At 43.0% G+C, this 19,219-nt stretch overlaps 3 protein-coding genes across 5 annotated transcripts in view; 1 reads left to right on the forward strand and 2 right to left on the reverse strand.

Annotated features, from left to right (window-relative positions):
• The window catches only part of ago3b (argonaute RISC catalytic component 3b), a 14,399-nt gene extending 5,342 nt beyond the window's left edge, over positions 1 to 9,057 (forward strand). For 2 of the 3 annotated variants that reach the window (XM_016675261.1, XM_016675262.1), the window contains exons 4-20: positions 135 to 255; positions 800 to 1,008; positions 1,085 to 1,221; positions 1,568 to 1,702; positions 1,852 to 1,939; positions 2,020 to 2,167; positions 2,447 to 2,566; positions 2,642 to 2,785; positions 3,744 to 3,877; positions 4,673 to 4,857; positions 4,934 to 5,093; positions 5,170 to 5,260; positions 5,832 to 6,026; positions 6,369 to 6,503; positions 7,056 to 7,157; positions 7,247 to 7,446; positions 8,800 to 9,057. In XM_016675261.1, the coding sequence (XP_016530747.1) occupies positions 135 to 255; positions 800 to 1,008; positions 1,085 to 1,221; positions 1,568 to 1,702; positions 1,852 to 1,939; positions 2,020 to 2,167; positions 2,447 to 2,566; positions 2,642 to 2,785; positions 3,744 to 3,877; positions 4,673 to 4,857; positions 4,934 to 5,093; positions 5,170 to 5,260; positions 5,832 to 6,026; positions 6,369 to 6,503; positions 7,056 to 7,157; positions 7,247 to 7,446; positions 8,800 to 8,908 (2,413 nt within the window). In that variant the 3' untranslated portion in view covers positions 8,909 to 9,057. The remainder of the gene's footprint in view (positions 1 to 134; positions 256 to 799; positions 1,009 to 1,084; positions 1,222 to 1,567; positions 1,703 to 1,851; positions 1,940 to 2,019; positions 2,168 to 2,446; positions 2,567 to 2,641; positions 2,786 to 3,743; positions 3,878 to 4,672; positions 4,858 to 4,933; positions 5,094 to 5,169; positions 5,261 to 5,831; positions 6,027 to 6,368; positions 6,504 to 7,055; positions 7,158 to 7,246; positions 7,447 to 8,799) is intronic. The other variant, XM_007560056.2, reaches the window with a different exon arrangement.
• Positions 9,058 to 13,299: 4,242 nt separating this feature from the next.
• On the reverse strand, positions 13,300 to 17,146 carry LOC103143512 (free fatty acid receptor 3-like). The gene is made up of 2 exons (XM_016675360.1): positions 15,648 to 17,146; positions 13,300 to 15,005 (listed from the first exon to the last, which is right to left on the reverse strand). Exon 2 carries the CDS (start codon positions 14,981 to 14,983, stop codon positions 14,033 to 14,035), a length of 951 nt encoding a protein of 316 aa, XP_016530846.1. The 5' UTR covers positions 14,984 to 15,005; positions 15,648 to 17,146; the 3' UTR covers positions 13,300 to 14,032.
• Positions 17,147 to 17,252: 106 nt separating this feature from the next.
• Positions 17,253 to 18,885, reverse strand: LOC107837095 (free fatty acid receptor 3). Its single transcript, XM_016675359.1, has one exon. It carries the CDS (start codon positions 18,872 to 18,874, stop codon positions 17,828 to 17,830), a length of 1,047 nt encoding a protein of 348 aa, XP_016530845.1. The 5' UTR covers positions 18,875 to 18,885; the 3' UTR covers positions 17,253 to 17,827.
• Between the last annotated feature and the right edge of the window lie 334 nt (positions 18,886 to 19,219).

Below are 19,219 nucleotides of genomic sequence, written 5' to 3' on the forward strand. Positions count from 1 at the left end.
GGTCCCGGGTTCCGTCCCGGTCCCGGGCGTCCGTCCCGGTCCCGGGCGTCCGTCCTGGACCTTGGCGTCCGTCCCGGTTCCGGGCATCCGTCCTGCCGGGCAGCGTCTGACCCGGGGTGCTCTGTTTGCTCCAGGGAGGTGGTGGACTCCATGGTGCAGCACTTCAAGGTGACGATCTTCGGCGACCGGCTACCGGTTTACGATGGGAAGAGGAGTCTCTACACGGCGAGTCCACTTCCTGTGGCCACAGGCGGGGTAAGACTGAAGGGAGTTAGCGCAGCTCCAGTTACAGCTGGAAACCAGAGATCCAAACCTGGGCGGACTCGGACCCAAACCTTCACAGCCACATAGAGACAGTTGCAAAGTCGGCTTTCCGTCACCGGAACAACATTTCCAGCATTAAAGGACGAATGTCCCAGAAATATCTTGAGATATTTACTATCTCATACTCATCCAAGCATTTATCTTTACCGCCTACAAAATCAACCAGACAGCTGCTGATCCAAACTTCCAGAAAACTGCAAAACGGCCGAAACGCAGAGTTCCTTTAAATCAAGGCTAAAAACCGACAAGTTTAAAGTTCCTTTTGAGTAAATGAAATTAGGGCTGGACGATACGGCTGGACAACGTATCTACAATATAAGCGTTTCATATCAGTCTATTGATAATTATTGATTTATTTGTTTAATTATCTGAAATATTGGCAGTCTGCTGGTGTGACCTTTCCTGGTTTATTCGGTTTTATGAGGTCGGTCCGGTCCGGTCCGATTCCTCAGTGGTCTCCTCTGGTCCGGTGCAGGTGGACCTGGACGTCACGCTGCCGGGCGAAGGCGGGAAGGACCGGCCGTTTAAGGTCAGCATGAGGTTTGTGTCGCTGGTCAGCTGGCACCTGCTGCACGAAGTCCTGACCGGACGCAGCGTCCCTGAGCCGCTGGACCTGGACAAGCCGCTCAGCACCAACCCGGTTCACGCCGTGGACGTCGTCCTGCGACACCTGCCCTCCATGAAGTCAGTGCCGCCATGTTGGAACGGCTTGACGGCCCCGTCAGGAGCTGAGCTGACGGTGTGGTTCTGTCCCCCCCAGGTACACCCCGGTGGGTCGCTCCTTCTTCTCCTCCCCTGAGGGCTACGACCACCCGCTGGGCGGAGGCCGGGAGGTCTGGTTCGGCTTCCACCAGTCGGTGCGGCCCGCCATGTGGAAGATGATGCTGAACATCGATGGTGAGTGTCGGGGAGGATCTGAGTGGAACAGGAAGCTCGTTCTGCCGTGAAGGGAAGGGAAGCAGGACGAGTCCAGTGAAAATCTTCTGGGATGATTGATTGACAGGACTGTTTCTCCGCAGCTCCAGCAGGGCGAGGCGGAGCCGCGTGCGCATTTAATTGTTCGTCGCATTCTTACAGTCTGATTAACTCATTACTTCATTTTTTAACAGGGTAAACTGTCGACTCCTCCACAGTAAATAAACCATCTGATTAATCGTTCCAGCCCAGGTTAACTGCAGGCTCTGTGATAATGTGTGTGACGTGTCTTAAGCTTAGAAGCTCAGACTGTCGTTTCCTCCTCCAGTTTCAGCCACGGCCTTCTACAAAGCGCAGCCGGTCATCCAGTTCATGTGTGAGGTGCTGGACATCCACAACATGGACGAGCAGCCACGCTCGCTCCCGGACTCGCACCGAGTCAAATTCACCAAAGAGATCAAAGGTGGGAAAACGTGTCCAGGCTTTCTGAAGGCGCTCGCACTTTTTATTCAGATTCACATGTTGGATTTAGCTTCACTGAAGCAGATTTTAGAGAAATGCCTGGTTGCTTCCTCACAATGAAGAAGTAAAATGTGTCTGATGCTCGTTCAGGTCTTAAAGTGGAAGTGACCCACTGTGGAAGCATGCGGAGGAAGTACAGGGTGTGCAACGTGACGCGGCGGCCCGCCAGCCTGCAGACGTACGTCTCCCCCCGTGTTTCCTCGCAGCTGCAGGCGCTGCAGGGCCCACATTGACCGGATCGCTGTTCTGAACCTGCAGGTTCCCTCTGCAGCTGGAGAACGGCCAGACGGTGGAGCGCACCGTGGCGCAGTACTTCAGGGAGAAGTACAGCCTGCAGCTGAAGTACCCCCACCTGCCCTGCCTGCAGGTGGGCCAGGAGCAGAAACACACCTACCTGCCGCTGGAGGTGAGCAGACCACCGACCAGTTCACTGAACTGAATCCATTCATGTTCACAGTTCCCACTGATAAACTGAACCCATTTATACAAAATATGATCAGGGCCACTGGCAAAAACTTGATTCTGACTTTCTGACAGTTATTTAGTTTTTTGTTATTATTTGACCTGGAAGCTCATCACTGGATTTCCTTTGTGTTTCTGCAGTTTAAATGACTGTGATGATGCTGATGCATTAAAACAGGACTGAACTCAGCTGCTGTGTGTGTGTGTGTGTGTGTGTGTGCAGGTGTGTAACATCGTTCCCGGCCAGCGCTGCATTAAGAAGCTGACTGACAACCAGACGTCCACCATGATCAAAGCCACGGCGCGCTCCGCCCCCGACCGGCAGGAGGAGATCAGCCGCCTGGTGAGAGCAGAACCCTCAGCTCGATCCCAGCAGAACCCGGTTCAGGCTCACCAGAAACTGCTCTGCCCCCTGCAGGTCAGGAGCGCCAACTACGAGTCCGACCCGTTCGTCCAGGAGTTCCAGTTCCGGGTGCGCGATGAGATGGCTCAGGTGACGGGGCGCGTCCTGCCGGCCCCCATGCTGCAGTATGGCGGCAGGGTGAGCTCTGAACCCATTATGGTACCTTCCCTTTTCAATCTCTGTCTTAGGCTCAGAAGTTAACCCGGATTTCTCCACAGATGCTCCATAAGAGCGACTCAAACTGTGTTGGAAAAGAAACTTTCACTAAATCCAGTCTGTCGTTTGAATCAGTTAAAATTCAAACACATCTGATGTGTCCAAAGGGGAGCTGAAGGCCACAGCTTCACGTTTAGTGCTCTGCTAATTTATTCATGTGTTCAGCTTCAGCTAAGTTAAGATTGTTGCTTAGTGAAATAACTGTTTTTGGAAAGCTTTTGTTAATAACTGCTGCTGATTTTAATGTAATCATATATTCTCATAACCATCATGGAGGCCATTTTGAAAAATGTCCATCAGAAAAAGAAAACAAGAAAATCTTTATATCTTTGATCTTTGTTTCTTCATAGCTAGAATATGATGTGACACCAAACACGTTTTTCTACTTCGTGATTTTAGAGCAAAATTAAATTTTCTGTGACCACCATGATGGCCATATTGACAAATGAAGGAAATGATGAATAAATCTGATTTTTATGGATCCGGTTATGTATTTCTCGACGACCATCTTGAAAAATTGTCACCATTTGAATGTTTCAGTTGCTGGGATCGTCTGTTAGGTTCTTGTACCCTGATGTGAACAAAGTATTTAATAATGTTTGTCTTCTGCGTGTCATCATTTATACTTCTCTACATTTTGAGTCTTAAAATGAGTTTAAAACCATAAAGTTAAAAACGTTTTCTGTGGAGAAATCCTGTTTGTCTGCAGCTCCACTTTGCGTCTGACTTTAGCTTTGCTTTCACTCATTTCTGTTTGCTGTGCATCGTCTGTGTGAAAAGCAGCTTGATTTACACATCTCTAACCTCGTCCAGTCACTGCTAACAGGCCTCAGTTAGCTCACAGCAGCGCCGCGGCCTGCGTGTGAGCGGCTGTCGGCACCGACGCCTGCTGTCTCTGCAGAACCGCACGGTGGCCACGCCCAGCCACGGCGTGTGGGACATGAGGGGGAAGCAGTTCCACACCGGAGTGGAGATCAAGATGTGGGCCATCGCCTGCTTCGCCACCCAGCGCCAGTGCAGAGAGGAAATCCTGAAGTGAGATCAGAGCGGCGTCCATAAAACACTCAGAAATATCCAGACTTTAGCTGCCGGCTCCGTCCAGGCAGACTGCAAGGATATTCTAAAACCAAGAGGAAGTTCTTATAAAATGTTTTGTCAAATTTTAATGAAGTAATTTCTCATATTTATATTTAATTTTTATTAGAATTGTTTTGCTGTTAACCCAAAATACATTTAAATATTTACTGTTTAATGTAAATAGATGCATTTATTTAAATACAGATCAACAAACTAAATTTAGACAAAATTATAAAAATGAGTAAAATCTATAAAAATTAATATTATTATGTAAGTCATATATAAAATATTGATAAAAGAAATTAGTTCAAACTATTATTTTTTCTTATTTTTAACCCTACACAAAGGATTTGGATAAGTCAAAATTTGTTTACATAACTTATACAGATAAAGGCATTTTATAAAGATTATTGTTTTATGCATAAGTTATGTATATAAAAATAAATACACATAATAAAATAACATTCAGAAAAAATATATTTAAATTAATAGTAAATTATTTTGTAAATTAAAACATTCTAGTTTTTTAAAAACTAAATATTAATGTTAATAAAATCATTTTGTCAACTCTGAATAAATGTTTAATTAATAAATATTCGCATTATATAGTAGACAATAGTTATTGTCTCCTACTTAAATTTATTAGCATAAAGACGTTTTCAGACGAAACTAACCTGAGTAAAGAATGAAGGAATGCAGATGAGTTTCAGCCGTGCGGATGAGCTGCTCCCAGCCCGGCTCCTGTTTCCCCAGGAGCTTCACGGAGCAGCTGAGGAAGATCTCCAAGGACGCCGGGATGCCGATCCAGGGCCAGCCGTGTTTCTGTAAGTACGCGCAGGGCGCCGACAGCGTGGAGCCCATGTTCCGGCACCTGAAGAACACCTACGCCGGCCTGCAGCTCATCATCGTCATCCTGCCCGGGAAGACGCCCGTCTACGGTAAGAAGCTGACCGCTTGTCGCAGCTCTGCCCCGCGGCAGGAAGTGATGCGTGACTGCCTGGCTCCGCCCCACAGCGGAGGTGAAGCGGGTGGGAGACACGCTGCTGGGCATGGCCACGCAGTGCGTCCAGGTGAAGAACGTGGTGAAGACGTCGCCCCAGACGCTCTCCAACCTCTGCCTGAAGATCAACGTCAAGCTGGGAGGCATCAACAACATCCTGCTTCCAAACCAGCGGTACGACCCCCACGCGTTGCTGATTCCTCTCGCAGGCCTCTGATGGACGGTGAACTTTGACCTTTGCCCCCTCCAGGCCGTCGGTGTTCCAGCAGCCAATCATTTTCCTCGGCGCGGACGTCACTCATCCTCCAGCCGGCGACGGGAAGAAGCCGTCGATCGCTGCGGTGAGAACGTCCGACCAGAGCTCGCTTCTGGTTCCTCTGACGTTTATGTTTAAACCTCAGCACCCCCTGCAGGTCAGGCATGAAACGCCACTATTAAAGGGGAACAGTAGCCACGCTCCATCAGCGGTTTTTTATTTGCATTCTGAAGTGTCGCATTAGATGGATGGAAACAGCAAAATAGAAAAAACTTCCTCAATTTTTCAACGTTTTTACGTTCATTTGAGGTTTAGGGTAAGAAAAGGCAAAATTGATCTACAAAATTTCGAAAACAAACTTTTTACACCCATCTTCAGATGGTTTTCGGCTTTTCCAAAAAACATCTAACAATGGAAACACGTTTGCAGAATAAGTTCTGATGCAGCAAACTTTCCCACCCGGTGGTTCTGTGCCTTACCAGAGGCACTAAAGTCCACCATCTTGTTGTTGTTTATTGCTACCTGAGCATCAACAGCTGATAAAATCTTTGCTAGCCTGGTTGATTTGCTTCAGAGCAGCAGATGGAAACTAAGTTATTTTTGTTTTTTGCGACCTTTTAAAAGTTAGCTGAGTTGGAGCTGATCTCCCCCTGCAGGTGGTCGGCAGCATGGACGCCCACCCCAGCCGGTACTGCGCCACGGTCCGGGTCCAGCGGCCCAGGCAGGAAGTGATCCAGGACCTGGCCTCCATGGTGCGAGAGCTGCTGATCCAGTTCTACAAGTCGACCCGCTACAAGCCGACCCGGATCATCTTCTACAGAGACGGCGTGTCGGAGGGCCAGTTCAGACAGGTGACGCCTCACTTCCTGTTTCATCACACTGTAAACCCCAGACAGTTCAAATACTGAGTTACTGCTGTATACATTCATCCGTAAAGCAGCAATTCAAACCAAGCCTGTCGCAATAAATCATCATACAGAGACTTCATAGGTCTGTTGTTTCTGTCGTTTTATTTATTTTGGATATTTAAAATGTCTTCCAGCTCCAGTTTACTGAGTGTTCTGAATGTGTTCTTGCATTATTATCTGTCTCTACCTGTCCCTTCCTCTCTCTACCTGTCCCTTCCTGTCTCTACCTGTCCCTTCCTGTCTCTACCTGTCTCTACCTGTCCCTTCCTGTCTCTACCTGTCCAGGTGTTGCACTACGAGCTGTTGGCCATCAGGGAGGCATGCATCAGCCTGGAGAAGGAGTACCAGCCAGGAATCACCTTCATCGTGGTTCAGAAGCGCCATCACACGCGGCTCTTCTGCGCAGATCGGAATGAGCGAGTGAGAGATGCAGCCAATACTTTAACTGATCAGATTTTATTGATTAATCCAAATTCTGGGAAATCTGGAGGGAGAACCTTGGTGGCTGATGCATTTAATTAGAAGAATAAAGTCATAAGAAACAAACCAGAACATACCAGTGCAGAACGTTCAGAACCAACAAGATGTTCAGAACCAACGATAAAACGTTCAGAACCAACAATAAGACATTCAGAACCAACAAAACGTTCAGAACCAACAATAAGACGTTCAGAACCAACAATAAAACGTTCAGAACCAATAAAACGTTCAGAACCAACAATAAGACGTTCAGAACCAACAATAAAACGTTCAGAACCAATAAAACGTTCAGAACCAACAATAATTTCTTGTAACATTTGAAAATATTTTTTTGTTTACATCCATTTCCACAACCTTCAACATCCCAAAATATATCCATCCTGTTTTTGCAAAACTTTTAAACCTAAAACAAAAATAAAATTCTGTTTCTTTGAAATGATCACAGATGTTTGATGGTAGATATTTACTTGATGGATGTTCTGACCGGTTCAGGTCGGCCGAAGCGGGAACATCCCAGCTGGTACCACCGTGGACACGGACATCACCCACCCCTACGAGTTTGACTTCTACCTGTGCAGCCACGCTGGAATCCAGGTGAACTTTGACCTCTTGACCTCAGCAGCGTGTCTGCGAGTGGTTCTGAGGTCTCCGACAGCTCAGCGCCTCTCTGTCGCCCCCTGCAGGGAACCAGCCGCCCCTCCCACTACCATGTCCTGTGGGACGACAACTGCTTCACAGCAGACGAGTTCCAGCTGCTCACCTACCAGCTGTGCCACACCTACGTCCGCTGCACGCGCTCTGTCTCCATTCCCGCGCCCGCCTACTACGCCCACCTGGTGGCGTTCCGCGCTCGCTACCACCTGGTGGACAAAGAGCACGACAGGTGAGTCTGGCCAGCCGCACACTGGGTTGATTTAATGACCTAAATGACTCAATTTAGGAGAAACGGTTGGCTTGGAGACCTAACCACCGGGCACCCTGCACTGGGATTTAAAAGCACTCTGTCCAGCTGTAACCAGTGATAATCCAGATAAATGTGTGTGAGCTAGTAACTTCATATCAGCCTGTAATGCCGTAGCTCTGTAAAAAACTAGCAGCAGTGAACAGAAGCAGCTAAAAGTCACAAACTAAAATCCTGTCATTAATTTGGATCAGAGGAGCGATTATATTTCTTTTTATTCTAGAGAAGGTTTAAAAAAAATTTGTCTCCAAATCTATTTTTGAGGAATCTTTATTTTTAGAGACAAAAATCAAGTCATTATGGAGGACAAATCCTGACAGAATTGGTAATAAACATAGAAATAAATTATCAGCTTGATAAACTTCTTAGTGTGACAAATAGTTAATCCAAAAAACAACTTTCCCAATTTATTTGACTTTACATTTTAACATAAATTATTTATCATTTTCAAAGTATTAATTACTATTTCATTTTCCATTTTATTTATAATTGCTAGTTCATTTTTTATTTATTTTTTCTCTTTTTTTATTCTCATTTCATATATTTAATTTACTCATTTTTTTCTTTTATCTTAATATTTGTTTAATTTGCTCTAAATGTTGATCATTTTTTAGTAGAAAAAAAGCATTTTATTTTCAATCCAATTGTTTCGTTCGACTCTTTTTTAATTATTTTATCTGTCTCTTTTTTCTCATATTGTCATTTCATATATTTAATTTACTCATATTTGTTCCTATTTCTCTCATTCAGAATTTATGTATTATTTAATTATGTTTAATCTATTGAATAGCAGAGCTCTAGATGTTGACCAATAAGAGGGGAGAAAATAAAAAAAATCATTAGATAAATACGGAATATGACAAAATAAAAAATAAGTAAATTGTGAAAACAATAAGATTGGAAATAAAATGGAAAATGAAATAATAGTAATAAGTTTAAATTAATAATTTTAAAAATTATAAATATTTACCATCATATATAAAAACTAATTAACATAATGGGTTCTTAGAAAATCATAAAAAATAATACAATAAAAAAATGTTACACTAGATAATCAAATAAGTCGGGAAAGTTCTTTGTAATTTTTAGATGTAATATTTCTCACATTAGTGATTTCATCAAGCCTTTATTTATTTCTGTCTTTAGTTCCAGTTTTGTCAGGATTTGTCCTCCATATTGAAGGTTTTAAACCGGGAGAACCCGGTTTCCCTGGCAGCTTCCCGGTCAGTGGTGATGCGTTTGGTGTCTCATGGTGTTTTCTGTTTGCTGCCTCAGCGCCGAGGGAAGCCACATCTCAGGGCAGAGCAACGGCAGAGACCCGCAGGCGCTGGCCAAGGCCGTGCAGATCCACCATGACACCCTGAGGACCATGTACTTCGCCTGAGGGGGCGGTTCTGGTCCCACCGCTGAGCTGCTGAAACCTGATCAGAGCCGGATTGGCGGCGCCCCTCTGTGAGCGACCGCTAGATCTAGAGCTTCAGAAGTTCTGTTTGTGTTTTTCTACGACAGCGTGTTACGGCCATTTGAGAGAGAAAAGAAGAGTAAATATCCACCATAAAACGCTGAAATTTTGAGAATTTTGGAAAAAACATTGAAGACTTTTTGACTCAGTTAGAAAAGTCACAAATTTGCTACAAAATGCTCAGAAATTTTGAGCTTAATCTAAAAAAAATCTAGATGAAAGTCAAAGGTCAGGTTTTTTTTGTCACAAATTTTCTACTTTTTATGCTTTTTCTCAGATTCAAACATTGAAAATTTTTAAGTTTTTAAAATTAAAAACTCAGAAACTTTCATGTTTTTCTGGAAAATTTCAAAAGTGGAACATTTTTGATGTTTGGAAACTCCATTTTTCCAAATGGCTCTAGTGGCCTCCGTTTAAGAGTTAGACAGGAAAGTGGGTAATGAGGGACGGGGAAGACATGGGGCAAAGGTCGCCAGGCCGGGAATCGAACCTGCGACGGCCACGTTGAGGACCAAGGCCTCCATATGAGGGTTGTGCTGAACCCCAGCGCCACCACAGCACACCCCAAAAAAAGTTTTTATTTTTTTATTAAGAAAATTTATCAAAATTCTTCTAGTAAATTTACATTTTTAAATTTACAAATTTAAATTTACTTTTGAGCTCAACAATTTTCTTGTTTTTCCTAAAAAAGGTTTTGGTGGAAATTTGCTATTATTTACTCCTATTTTTCCTACCCACTGTTGCCCTAATACACTGTCATATTTTTCTGAAATTTACGATTTTTTCTCTTATTTTTCCCTGAAATTCTCCTGATTCGGATCTTTGTTTCCGGTTCGGACTTGCAGAACTCCTCCGGTGCAATAAGGTTTCCTGTCTGTGTACTGAAACGGTTTCTAATGGCTGAACTCCGTCTTCTGATTGGTCGTCTTTATCAAAGTGCCTGATTGGGTTAGAAGGTGATCAGCTGGTACGAAAGGGAACATTTTAATTGGACGGATTCTGCCTGACTTACAGGACTGCAGATGTTTATAATTTTATTGTTTTCTGCGAATTAATCTCCAAACTTTAGATCTATGATGCCAAACTGGTCGGTGTTTGTCTGTGGCGGTTTTATTTCCTGTTGTCGCGTTTTAGCCTCAAACCGGACTTTCTGATGGAGCAGCAGCGTCTCGTTATGCAATGGATGAGATTTGTGCGGCTTCCTGCCGCAGTGCCGCCGAGCCTCTGGACTTTAACCCAAACGAAGCCGCCGGGGCTTCACCACTCGGACCAAACCGCTGTGCCTGCTCACCGATCGGCTCGCCGCGTCCATCAGTCTGCTCGCATCCGCTTTTACTTGAAGAATATTTGAAGTCGGTACCAACGTATTGGACCGGTTGGGACTGAAACGGACCTCTAGAACCCGCAGGCAGTACGTTGTCTCACAGATGCCTTTAATCTCCTTCAGTTTAAGCATTTTGAATCCGTATGAAGATATATTTATAATTAAAATATGAACTAAATGCACGTTTAGACACTTTCTATTTAAAAAAATAAAATAAAGGAGTTTATGATATTAATGTTTAGAAATCAAGAGGTTTTAAATTTTATCAACCTTTCAGATAAAAAGTCTGAAATATTTAAGTTTGTCGGTAGAAAAATTGTTAAAAACTTTTAGCATTTTAGATCTGGACCTGATTGGATGATAACAGAATAAACTGTCCAATCAGACGATGGATGGTTTGATTCTTTATAAAACAGGAAGAAATTCTGGAACATTCTGGTTCAGTGGCTTTTTTTTTTTTTTTTTTTACTCAAACTTCTCAAAACTTTTTATTTCCCTTCCGGGACCTGCAGCTGTGTTTCTGAAACCGCTCAGCTGTGATTGGACAGTTTGAATTGCCACCGTCCAATCAGGTTGGGGTATGATAGAAAGGCTTTGAACTGAGAGTTTTAGGTTCATACGTTTTGGTAAAATAGGTTTTTTGTTTTTAAATAAAATATTTAAGTCGATTTTATCAAAAAGGGATGAGCAGACATTAAAAAAAGTTTTAAAAAGTTTAAATAAACTGAAACAATCAAATTTATTTTTTTTTTGTGATTATACGGAACTCCCTTAATGACGTCATCTGGGGTTCTTATTCTCTATAAATGACAACTTCCTCATCTTTGACTTTGAAAAAAACTCATATTTTAACCCTTTCATGCATGAATTATGATCCTTTGTGTCAGAATTTTTTTCCAATTTTTTTTATTTAAGGCATAAAAAAAGGTAGGAAAAACATTTTGTACAAAGAAAAAATATATTTTTTTTAATTTTATTTCTTTTAGGTGATCAGTTGTAATTTTCTCCAAATACAAAGTTGTTATTTAAAAAATACATCAGTAATATTGTTCTTTGGGGGTTATCTGATGTCAATATTTTTTTTACCTGCAAAAGTCATCTACAGTAGAAGGAGGGAACGGGTCGGTCAGCATGCTTTTTTGTTTGTCGGCCATATTGGATTAAACAAAAATAATTTCTTGCATTTGCAGCTGATGGCCAGTAGTTGATGGTGTATTTTAAGATGCATTAATGTCCACTTCAGTGGTCTGTGTGCATTTATAACATAAAAATCCACAAGAAGCACAAGAAAATGGCTTTAAGACAGCTGTCCACTGTAGTGACCACTATGCATGAAGGGGTTAATATATTTTAAAATGATGATAAAATAATGTTTATTTTTTGCTAATTTCTGAAACTAATCCAGTGTCGAAAACACTCGTTCATCCATTTTATTTGCAGTTTGGTTATGTATTATTTAATTTATCTTGTAAAATTTAAGTGGTGCTTATTAAAAATTAAAATCTGCTTCAGTTTCAAACTCCAGAACCAGAAAATGGATAATTTCTTCACCAGGACGTTTTGCTCAGAGGTTCTGTTGTGATTAGAGAGGGGAGGTTCTAAAGTTTACCGTCGGACCCGAGTGACCGCTCCGGACTTGTGCCTTTTGCTGATGGTGCTGATGAAGTTCTGGTTCTGTGACCTTGCTGTAACATGTGTCCATGTTGTAATATTTGTGTGATGCCAAGTAAATAAAAAAATAATAATAATATGCAGAACTTGAAGGTTCGGAGTAGACCGGACCAAAAAAATAAAAAAAGATGATTGTGGAAACTTGAGCGGAACCGGTACCGCTTTGGTTGTCATGTAGCATTATTTATTTCACGTTTTCTGTGTGTGGGCTGCAGCGCCCCCTGGTGTCATTTCCTCTTTTTATGTTTTTAATTAACAGCAATAACGGGTCAGAACTCTGCAGGGGGCCATTGGACTCTGTTTCTACATGAAGGAATAAATCTCTGCAGGCTGCACTTAAAAACAAACATGTTTGGGTTTCTCTATATATTCATGTTGCATCCTGATACTGTAAAACTGGATGTTTTACCTCCTGGTCTGATCTTTGAGCCTTTTTATTTGTGCTATTTAATTTTTTTTTGAATAAAGAGATTCAAACAAGTTGTGAATTTCTTTGGAATTTTTTACATAGATCAACAGAGAGCAGAACAAAAATGTTTCTTTAGCTTTATTTAGAAAAAAATCTTAAATGTGTGGCATACATTTTATATTTAGGCTTTCTGTAGATGATCCTTTCATGTCTGAAGGTGTGGAACCAGATAGCCGTTCAAACATCACAGGAAGTGAATCACAGTTTCAAATTAAAGCAAAGTGTTTTATGGGAGCGAATTAAAAGCACAGGATGTTTTATGAGCTGCCAGGCAGAGTCAACATGGAGGTGACGCATTCAGATGTAAACACCTGAAGGTTCCTCAAACACTGACCCGGGATCAGATTGTAGCTGCTTACTGTCAGGAAGTGGCAGGTGGTGTGAGGGTAAACACAACGTCCATGTTTACTGTCCTGATGGGGATTCAGTTAGAGCTGGGAGAGGTGGGAAATGTAACGGAGCGGCTGGAAGGTTCTAGCAGCTGGTCTGGATCCAGAACCAATCACTGCTGCTCCCAGAGGAGCTTAAAATCCAACTCAGAACTCGGGACTGACTCAGATCCACAGCAGGTGGAGAAGGAACAAATGTTGCTGATTTGGTCTTCAGTCAAACCGAGTTTTCTGGACTATCAGGTGGGAAAACAACCTAAAGGTGAAACTGAAATGTCGGTTTAAAGAGGTTTTTTCCGTGTTAAACTTCTGGCCCTATTTGGTGCTGATGACAAAAGGTGTGGAACCACATTTGAATTGTCAGCCACACTGACGACTCGAATATGACCAGATGTTGCATTTATTCAATTTTAGTGCTTTTTGTTAAACTTTATGGCCCCAATTTAGCTTCATACATTTTGTCTATTTCCATCTGGAGCTTTTTTGAATCAAGGTTTATAACTGATACAATTAAACATCGGATACATGTTTTATAAGGAACAAAATCAGGTTGCACAATATATCACAAAGCCCAATATGCATGTTGTGCTGTTAGTTAATCATAGCAAAAAATAAGCAATATTTGCTAAATTGTTGAATAAGTAGACATATAAACTCAACAACAAAGATATCTATAGTTTATTTCATCTCTTCTATCCACTCAACTTTCCAGAGTTTCAGGAAGCCCTGATCATTCATGGACCTTCAATGGCCTCTGACATTAGCATTAGCAACATGTTTAGCATTGAGATGCTATTTTAGGCTTCGCTGACAGGCTAACTACTTTTAGCATAACTTGAACGCAACAATTTTCTTTCCCAGCGTCCAATCAAATCGTCTTAGAAGCAGAAATTAAACTCCAGTCGGCTGAGAGAAACAGCTTCCATTGCTATTTTTAGCGGCTGTACGTCAGATTTATGGGCGCCCCAGAAACGCGTCCATACAAAGGTTCCAGCCCGGAACTTTTGTAATTATAAAAAGTGATTAATTGTGTTACATAAATCGATGTAATTAATTAATCGGAACGCTAAATTAAAACATTAAACCACCAGAGTTTTCCGATCAGTCCCACAGAACAGCATCATCTTGCGGTCTAATAACAGCTGTTAGAACATCTTCCGCCTCTGTCCGTAATATTAAATGAAGTCGGGTCTTCAGGGTGGAGCTTCTGCCCGGAACCGGTCCCCACTCTGCGGTTTGCGTTGCGGAGGCCCTCCACACCCCAGGATGTGCATCTTGGCGGTGACCCTCCTGAAGCAGCGGTTTATAGCGCCACGGACCGCCGTTGACGACAGGTAGAAGATAAACGGGTCCAGACAGGCGTTGAGGGTGCTGGACATCAGCGCCAGGTTCCGCCACTCCTGGCTGTCGCCGTGGACGAAGCCCACCACGTGGGAGGCGTTGTACGGCCCGAAGCAGATGGTGAACACCACCAGCGTCCCGAAGGCCAGGCCGATGCACCGCAGCCGCCGCCGCCGGCTGATATTGGGCAGGCGGGAGAGGATGAGGATGAAGTTGACGTAGCAGAAGCAGCTGATGATGAAGGGGACGCAGAAGAGCACGAGGAAGAGCTCCAGGCGCACGCGCAGTAGGATGCTGAGGTCGGCCTCTGAGAAGTCCAGGTAGCAGGTGGTGGGAGGGCTGGCGTTGCCGCCGTAGCTCCACTGGGAGTACGGCATGACGTAGACGATGCTGAGGTTGCATGACGTCACCAGCCAGAAGGTGAAGCAGGCCCAGGCGGCGTAGCGCGGCCGGCGGCACACGGCGTACCTGAGCGGGAAGGCCACGCCCAGGTAGCGCTCCACGCTGACGGCGGTGAGCAGCAGCGTGCTGTTGTAGATGGTGACGTAGAAGATGAAGCCGGTGAGCGGGCACAGCGAGTAGGGCAGCAGCCACTTCAAGCCGTCATAGGCCTCCTTCATTTTGAAGGGCAGGAAGGCCAGAAAGATCAGGTCCGAGATGGTGAGGTTGAGGAGGAGGACGTCGATGGGCGCCGCCTTGCGACACACCTTCCTGCAGAGGGTGATGAAGGACAGGATGTTGGCCGGAACCCCCATCAGGAAGGTGAGGATGTAGACGGAGAGCAACAGTTGGTTGCACAACATGGCGGCCGATCGGATCTAGAAGCTGCATAAAAAACGACAAAATACACAGACATGACCATTTAGGATAGTGTTTTTCAACGTAGGGTCCGCCAGGGGGCGCTGTGACAGCCTCAGAGAAAAATGTCAAAAATAAAAATAAACTGAAGCTCATAAATTTTTTTCATCTTAAATTTTCATCATGATCTTAGTTTTGTTTCTTTTTTCAATGTTTTGTTTAATGAAGCATTAGTTAAAATAATGTTATTAGTTGAAAAATGATCTCAGCATTACAATATTGTTTATAGCAGTTTTTAAAATTAGTTGTGACAGGTTGCACAAAATGTTCAGTTGACATAAAAACAAAGCAAAACAGTTCAGGAAGCTTCCTGGTTGTCCTGCTTTCATTGGTTGGAGAAATATTAATGTTTCATCTAGAAAAGGTAAAACTCTTCTCAAAATAAAACCCTCCATTGCTCTCTTCCAAACAGACTCAAATCTGTGCTGAACCTTTGTTTTTCACAAGAAAGTTCAGAAAAACTGAAAACCAAAGATAGAGGAAAGATTTCTCTAGATGCTTCAAATCCTCGTCTTTTTCAGCTTCACTCCTTAAAACAGCAGAGCAGAATCACAACAAGGTGTTGCAGCTCAGTCATAAAACAAGAACAGATGCTCAGGATGTTTTTACCTGGATCAGGGTCGAAGATCCAAACTCTCCATCCCTGCGTCCGCCGTCTCCAGCTTTGGGAGTCCAACTGTTTCATCGAAACTCAAGACGCTGCTTAATATGCTTCAGTGCGGAAATTTAATAAACTTCAGGACGCAATTTGTTCTCTAAACATGGTCTCCCAGCAACCGAGGGGAGGACAGGCGTGATGCAGTTCATCATAGGATGCGGTGTGTGAAAGTCACTGGGAGATGGAGAGGAGGCAACTTTGGTGACCACTAGGGGGCAAACTTCTCAGATTGCACCTACAGCTGCAGTCAATATTGGCTGGAAATCACTGTTTGCACATGTGGGTCCAGTTTGGGTTAACTGTCTATAACGACTGAAGTGCAATATAAAATGTATTTGCTGATGGTTTTTTTTTTATTATTTTGTACTTTTATTGCTTCAAAATATTTTGAAACCTTTGGTGAAACTGAGCAAATCTGGCCTAAATATAAAAGACTAAGCCAAACTAAAACAGAAGAATTCGTTCAATTGATCAAAATTAAAATAAGATTAGGCAAATTATGGGAATATTAGATAAACCAAAGGAGGGTAACTAAGTATTTAGCTCCAAACTACATACTTAGTTTGAAAGCAAAATGTCAACAAACCAAATTTTTAGTTTCCAGGCTAAATACTTAGCTCCAAATTAAACATTTAGTTAGCATGCTAAATATTTAGCTCTGAGCTACCAAGATATTTAGCAAGTTCAGAAACAAAGATAAAATAAGATTAACCAAGCCTAGGAAAACTAAGATAAAATGAACTAAGATAAAAGAAAATTGCAAAGTTTAGCTCATTTGCTTTACAAAGCTAAAGTAAATGAGCTAAGCTACAGTATAAGATAAATAATCAAAGATAAAATATTATCAATTATACCTAGAAAAAGTAAGAAAGCCAATTATGTTATAATCAACAAAATAAGCTAATTTGTCTCACAATACAGCAAATTAAATAAAAATAAGCTAGTATAAACAAAGTTTAAAAATAAACTAATGTAATGTTAAAGTAAACTAAAAGCTAATCAGACAAAAACAGGTAAGATACACATTTAGGACGATCTTTGGATCAAAGTTAGTGAGACTAAAGCTCCACATAATAAGCAAAGCAATATGTAGGATAAATTAAGATAGTCAGAAAGGAAGTATAAAAAACTAAAGTAAAATTAAACTAAGTCAACTTTGAAACAATGCTAAGCGATCGCACAGAAAATTAAATAAAGTGAACTAAGCCCAATTTCAGATAAACTATGATTATGCAAGTTAAAGTAAAATAACATAATCCTAGAAAACTCAACTGAGGTAAAATAAAACTGAACTACAATACAACAATCTTAGATCAAATAAAATAATCCAAGCTAAGATAAAAATGAAATAACAGGCTAATTAATGCTTAGCTAAAGTTAGACGACGTAATCCAGCATCAGTTTTTATTTGGATCAAAAAGAAGACAACACATAAGAGTTAATTTAATTTAATTCAGTTAATTTTTAATGCATCAGTTGTAAAAACAAACCATTAAGGAGTTGTACAGAAAACATCCAGTTCAAGTAAAAAAGTTTTTAAAAATCCTTCCTGTTTACTCTTGGAATCCAACAGCAGCTCAAACACAAACAAGGTTTCTGAGAAAAACTTTATGTTTAATGATTGAGAAACATTTATTGATATATTAATGGAATTAATTGGTTTTAGACATTAAATTGTAGTTAAATCCTTGCAAATGGGGTCCAACCGACCCCACACAAGTAAAGCCTGTATCATTTTCCATAAACCTCTACGTTTGCCTCAGTCGCCGCACGCACAAGGGTTCAGGGTGTTTTATGTAGATCAGTTATAAAAGAGAAATGAAAATTTCAGTAACTGCTAGTTGGACGACAAACGGATCGGTTTACCTGATCAAATGACGCTGCTGCTTTAAAAAAAGACTTCATGAAAGTAAAAATTCAACTTTAAATCCATCCTAAAGATACGTTCCTGAGGAATAATAGTTTGTTGCTCTCAGGGAATAAAAGAGTCATGGTAAAAACTTTGACATGAGGAAAACTGGTGAAATCATGACTCCTCACTCTGTCATGATCACCAGTTTCTTTCATCCATTTGGTAAAAAGCTACAAGAAACATGACTGGGAACAATAAAGTTCCCAAATCTGTGCTGGTTCAGACATGGATATGAAAGATGGTGGATTTGTTTTGTTCGCCGTCACATCCTTGACTTTCTCTCGTCACCTTGGCCTCCGCCCGCATCCTGGCAGATGTTATAGGTGGAACCTTGGTATTTGCAAACCCGCTGGTGGGTTTCGCTCGATGTCGACTCCCATCGCTCCACCTGATGTGACTCTGCTGGCCACAGATTCTTCCCAGGATGCCCCTCGACACAACAGGTGAAAGCATCAGCATCACCACTGGCTCCAGGAAGACATTGCAGGAGCTTGTCAGCATTGCTGTTGTCCTCCATTTAACGCTTTCCTGCTGAACAAATCCTACAATGTGCGAGGAGTTGTAGGGGGCGTAGCAGATCACAAACACGGCCAATGTGGACAGGGCCACTGCCAGGACTCTCCTCTTGCCCAAAGGAGGCAAATTTGAGCGCCACACCAGAGTGACGCAGCGCAGCGTGCAAAAGGAGGTCACAATCAGAGGCAAAATGAACAAGACGATGGCCATCTCCAGGCGAAGAGGAAGCAGGATCTTCAGCTGCGTTGCGTTGAAATGTTCATAACAGGCAGAGACTTCATCCTGGACACCGATGAAATAAGCCCCGCCTTCAGCCATCAGGCTTAGCCCAAGGTGCACCATCACCAGTGCCCACAAGGCGACGCAAATGTAGCAGGACAGTCTGGCACGGCGGTATCTCTTGTAGATGATGGGGAAGGCGATGCTGAGGTATCGCCCAATGGTGACGGCGGTGATGAAGAGGCAGCTGACATACAGAGAGGAGTAGAGGAAGAAGCTGTAAACCGGACACAAGGGTGGTGGCAGCATCCAGTCCTTCAGCACCGTCTCTAGAACCTTTACGGGCATCCAGGCTACGAGTGCCAGGTTGGCCAGACACAGGTTAAGGGCGTAGACCACGTTGGGCGTGGCACCGTGTTTGCGAGCCTTACGGATGTACACGAAGAAGACGAGCAGGTTGGCAGGAAGTCCCAGCAGGAAGGTGAAGCTGTAAACTGAAAGAGCGACACAGTCTAAGACCGTAAGATCCATCTCTTTAGACGAGTCTGCTGAAGAACCAAGGTTTCTCTTGGTTTACCATGACCGATCAAACAGGAGCGTCTAAGCCAAGCAGACCACCTGGACATCCATCCTGGTGTCGTCTCCGCTCACGTTCTGCTGGTCAGCGATGGAGGGCGAGCCGAGCTCTTCCTCCATGGTGCGCACTCATCTCTGACGCAGAAGTAAAGGCTCCACCATCGGATGACAACAGCAACAAAGGAGGCGGTGGCCACCAAGTGGGCGCGTTGGGGGCGAGGTGCACACGACATGACAGATAAAGAGACGCAGCCACTCAGGCAGAAGTATGGCGCATTTACCCCAAACCAGCTGCCTTAA

The sequence above is a fragment of the Poecilia formosa genome, unplaced genomic scaffold (genome assembly GCF_000485575.1).
Source record: "Poecilia formosa unplaced genomic scaffold, Poecilia_formosa-5.1.2 Scaffold112, whole genome shotgun sequence".
Classification (NCBI taxonomy): Eukaryota; Metazoa; Chordata; class Actinopteri; order Cyprinodontiformes; family Poeciliidae; genus Poecilia; species Poecilia formosa.

Excerpts from the sequence above, each read along its gene's own strand:
- LOC103143512 (XM_016675360.1), bottom strand. The coding sequence starts at position 14,983 with ATGTTGTGCAACCAACTGTTGCTCTCCGTCTACATCCTCACCTTCCTG.
- LOC107837095 (XM_016675359.1), bottom strand. The coding sequence starts at position 18,874 with ATGGATCTTACGGTCTTAGACTGTGTCGCTCTTTCAGTTTACAGCTTC.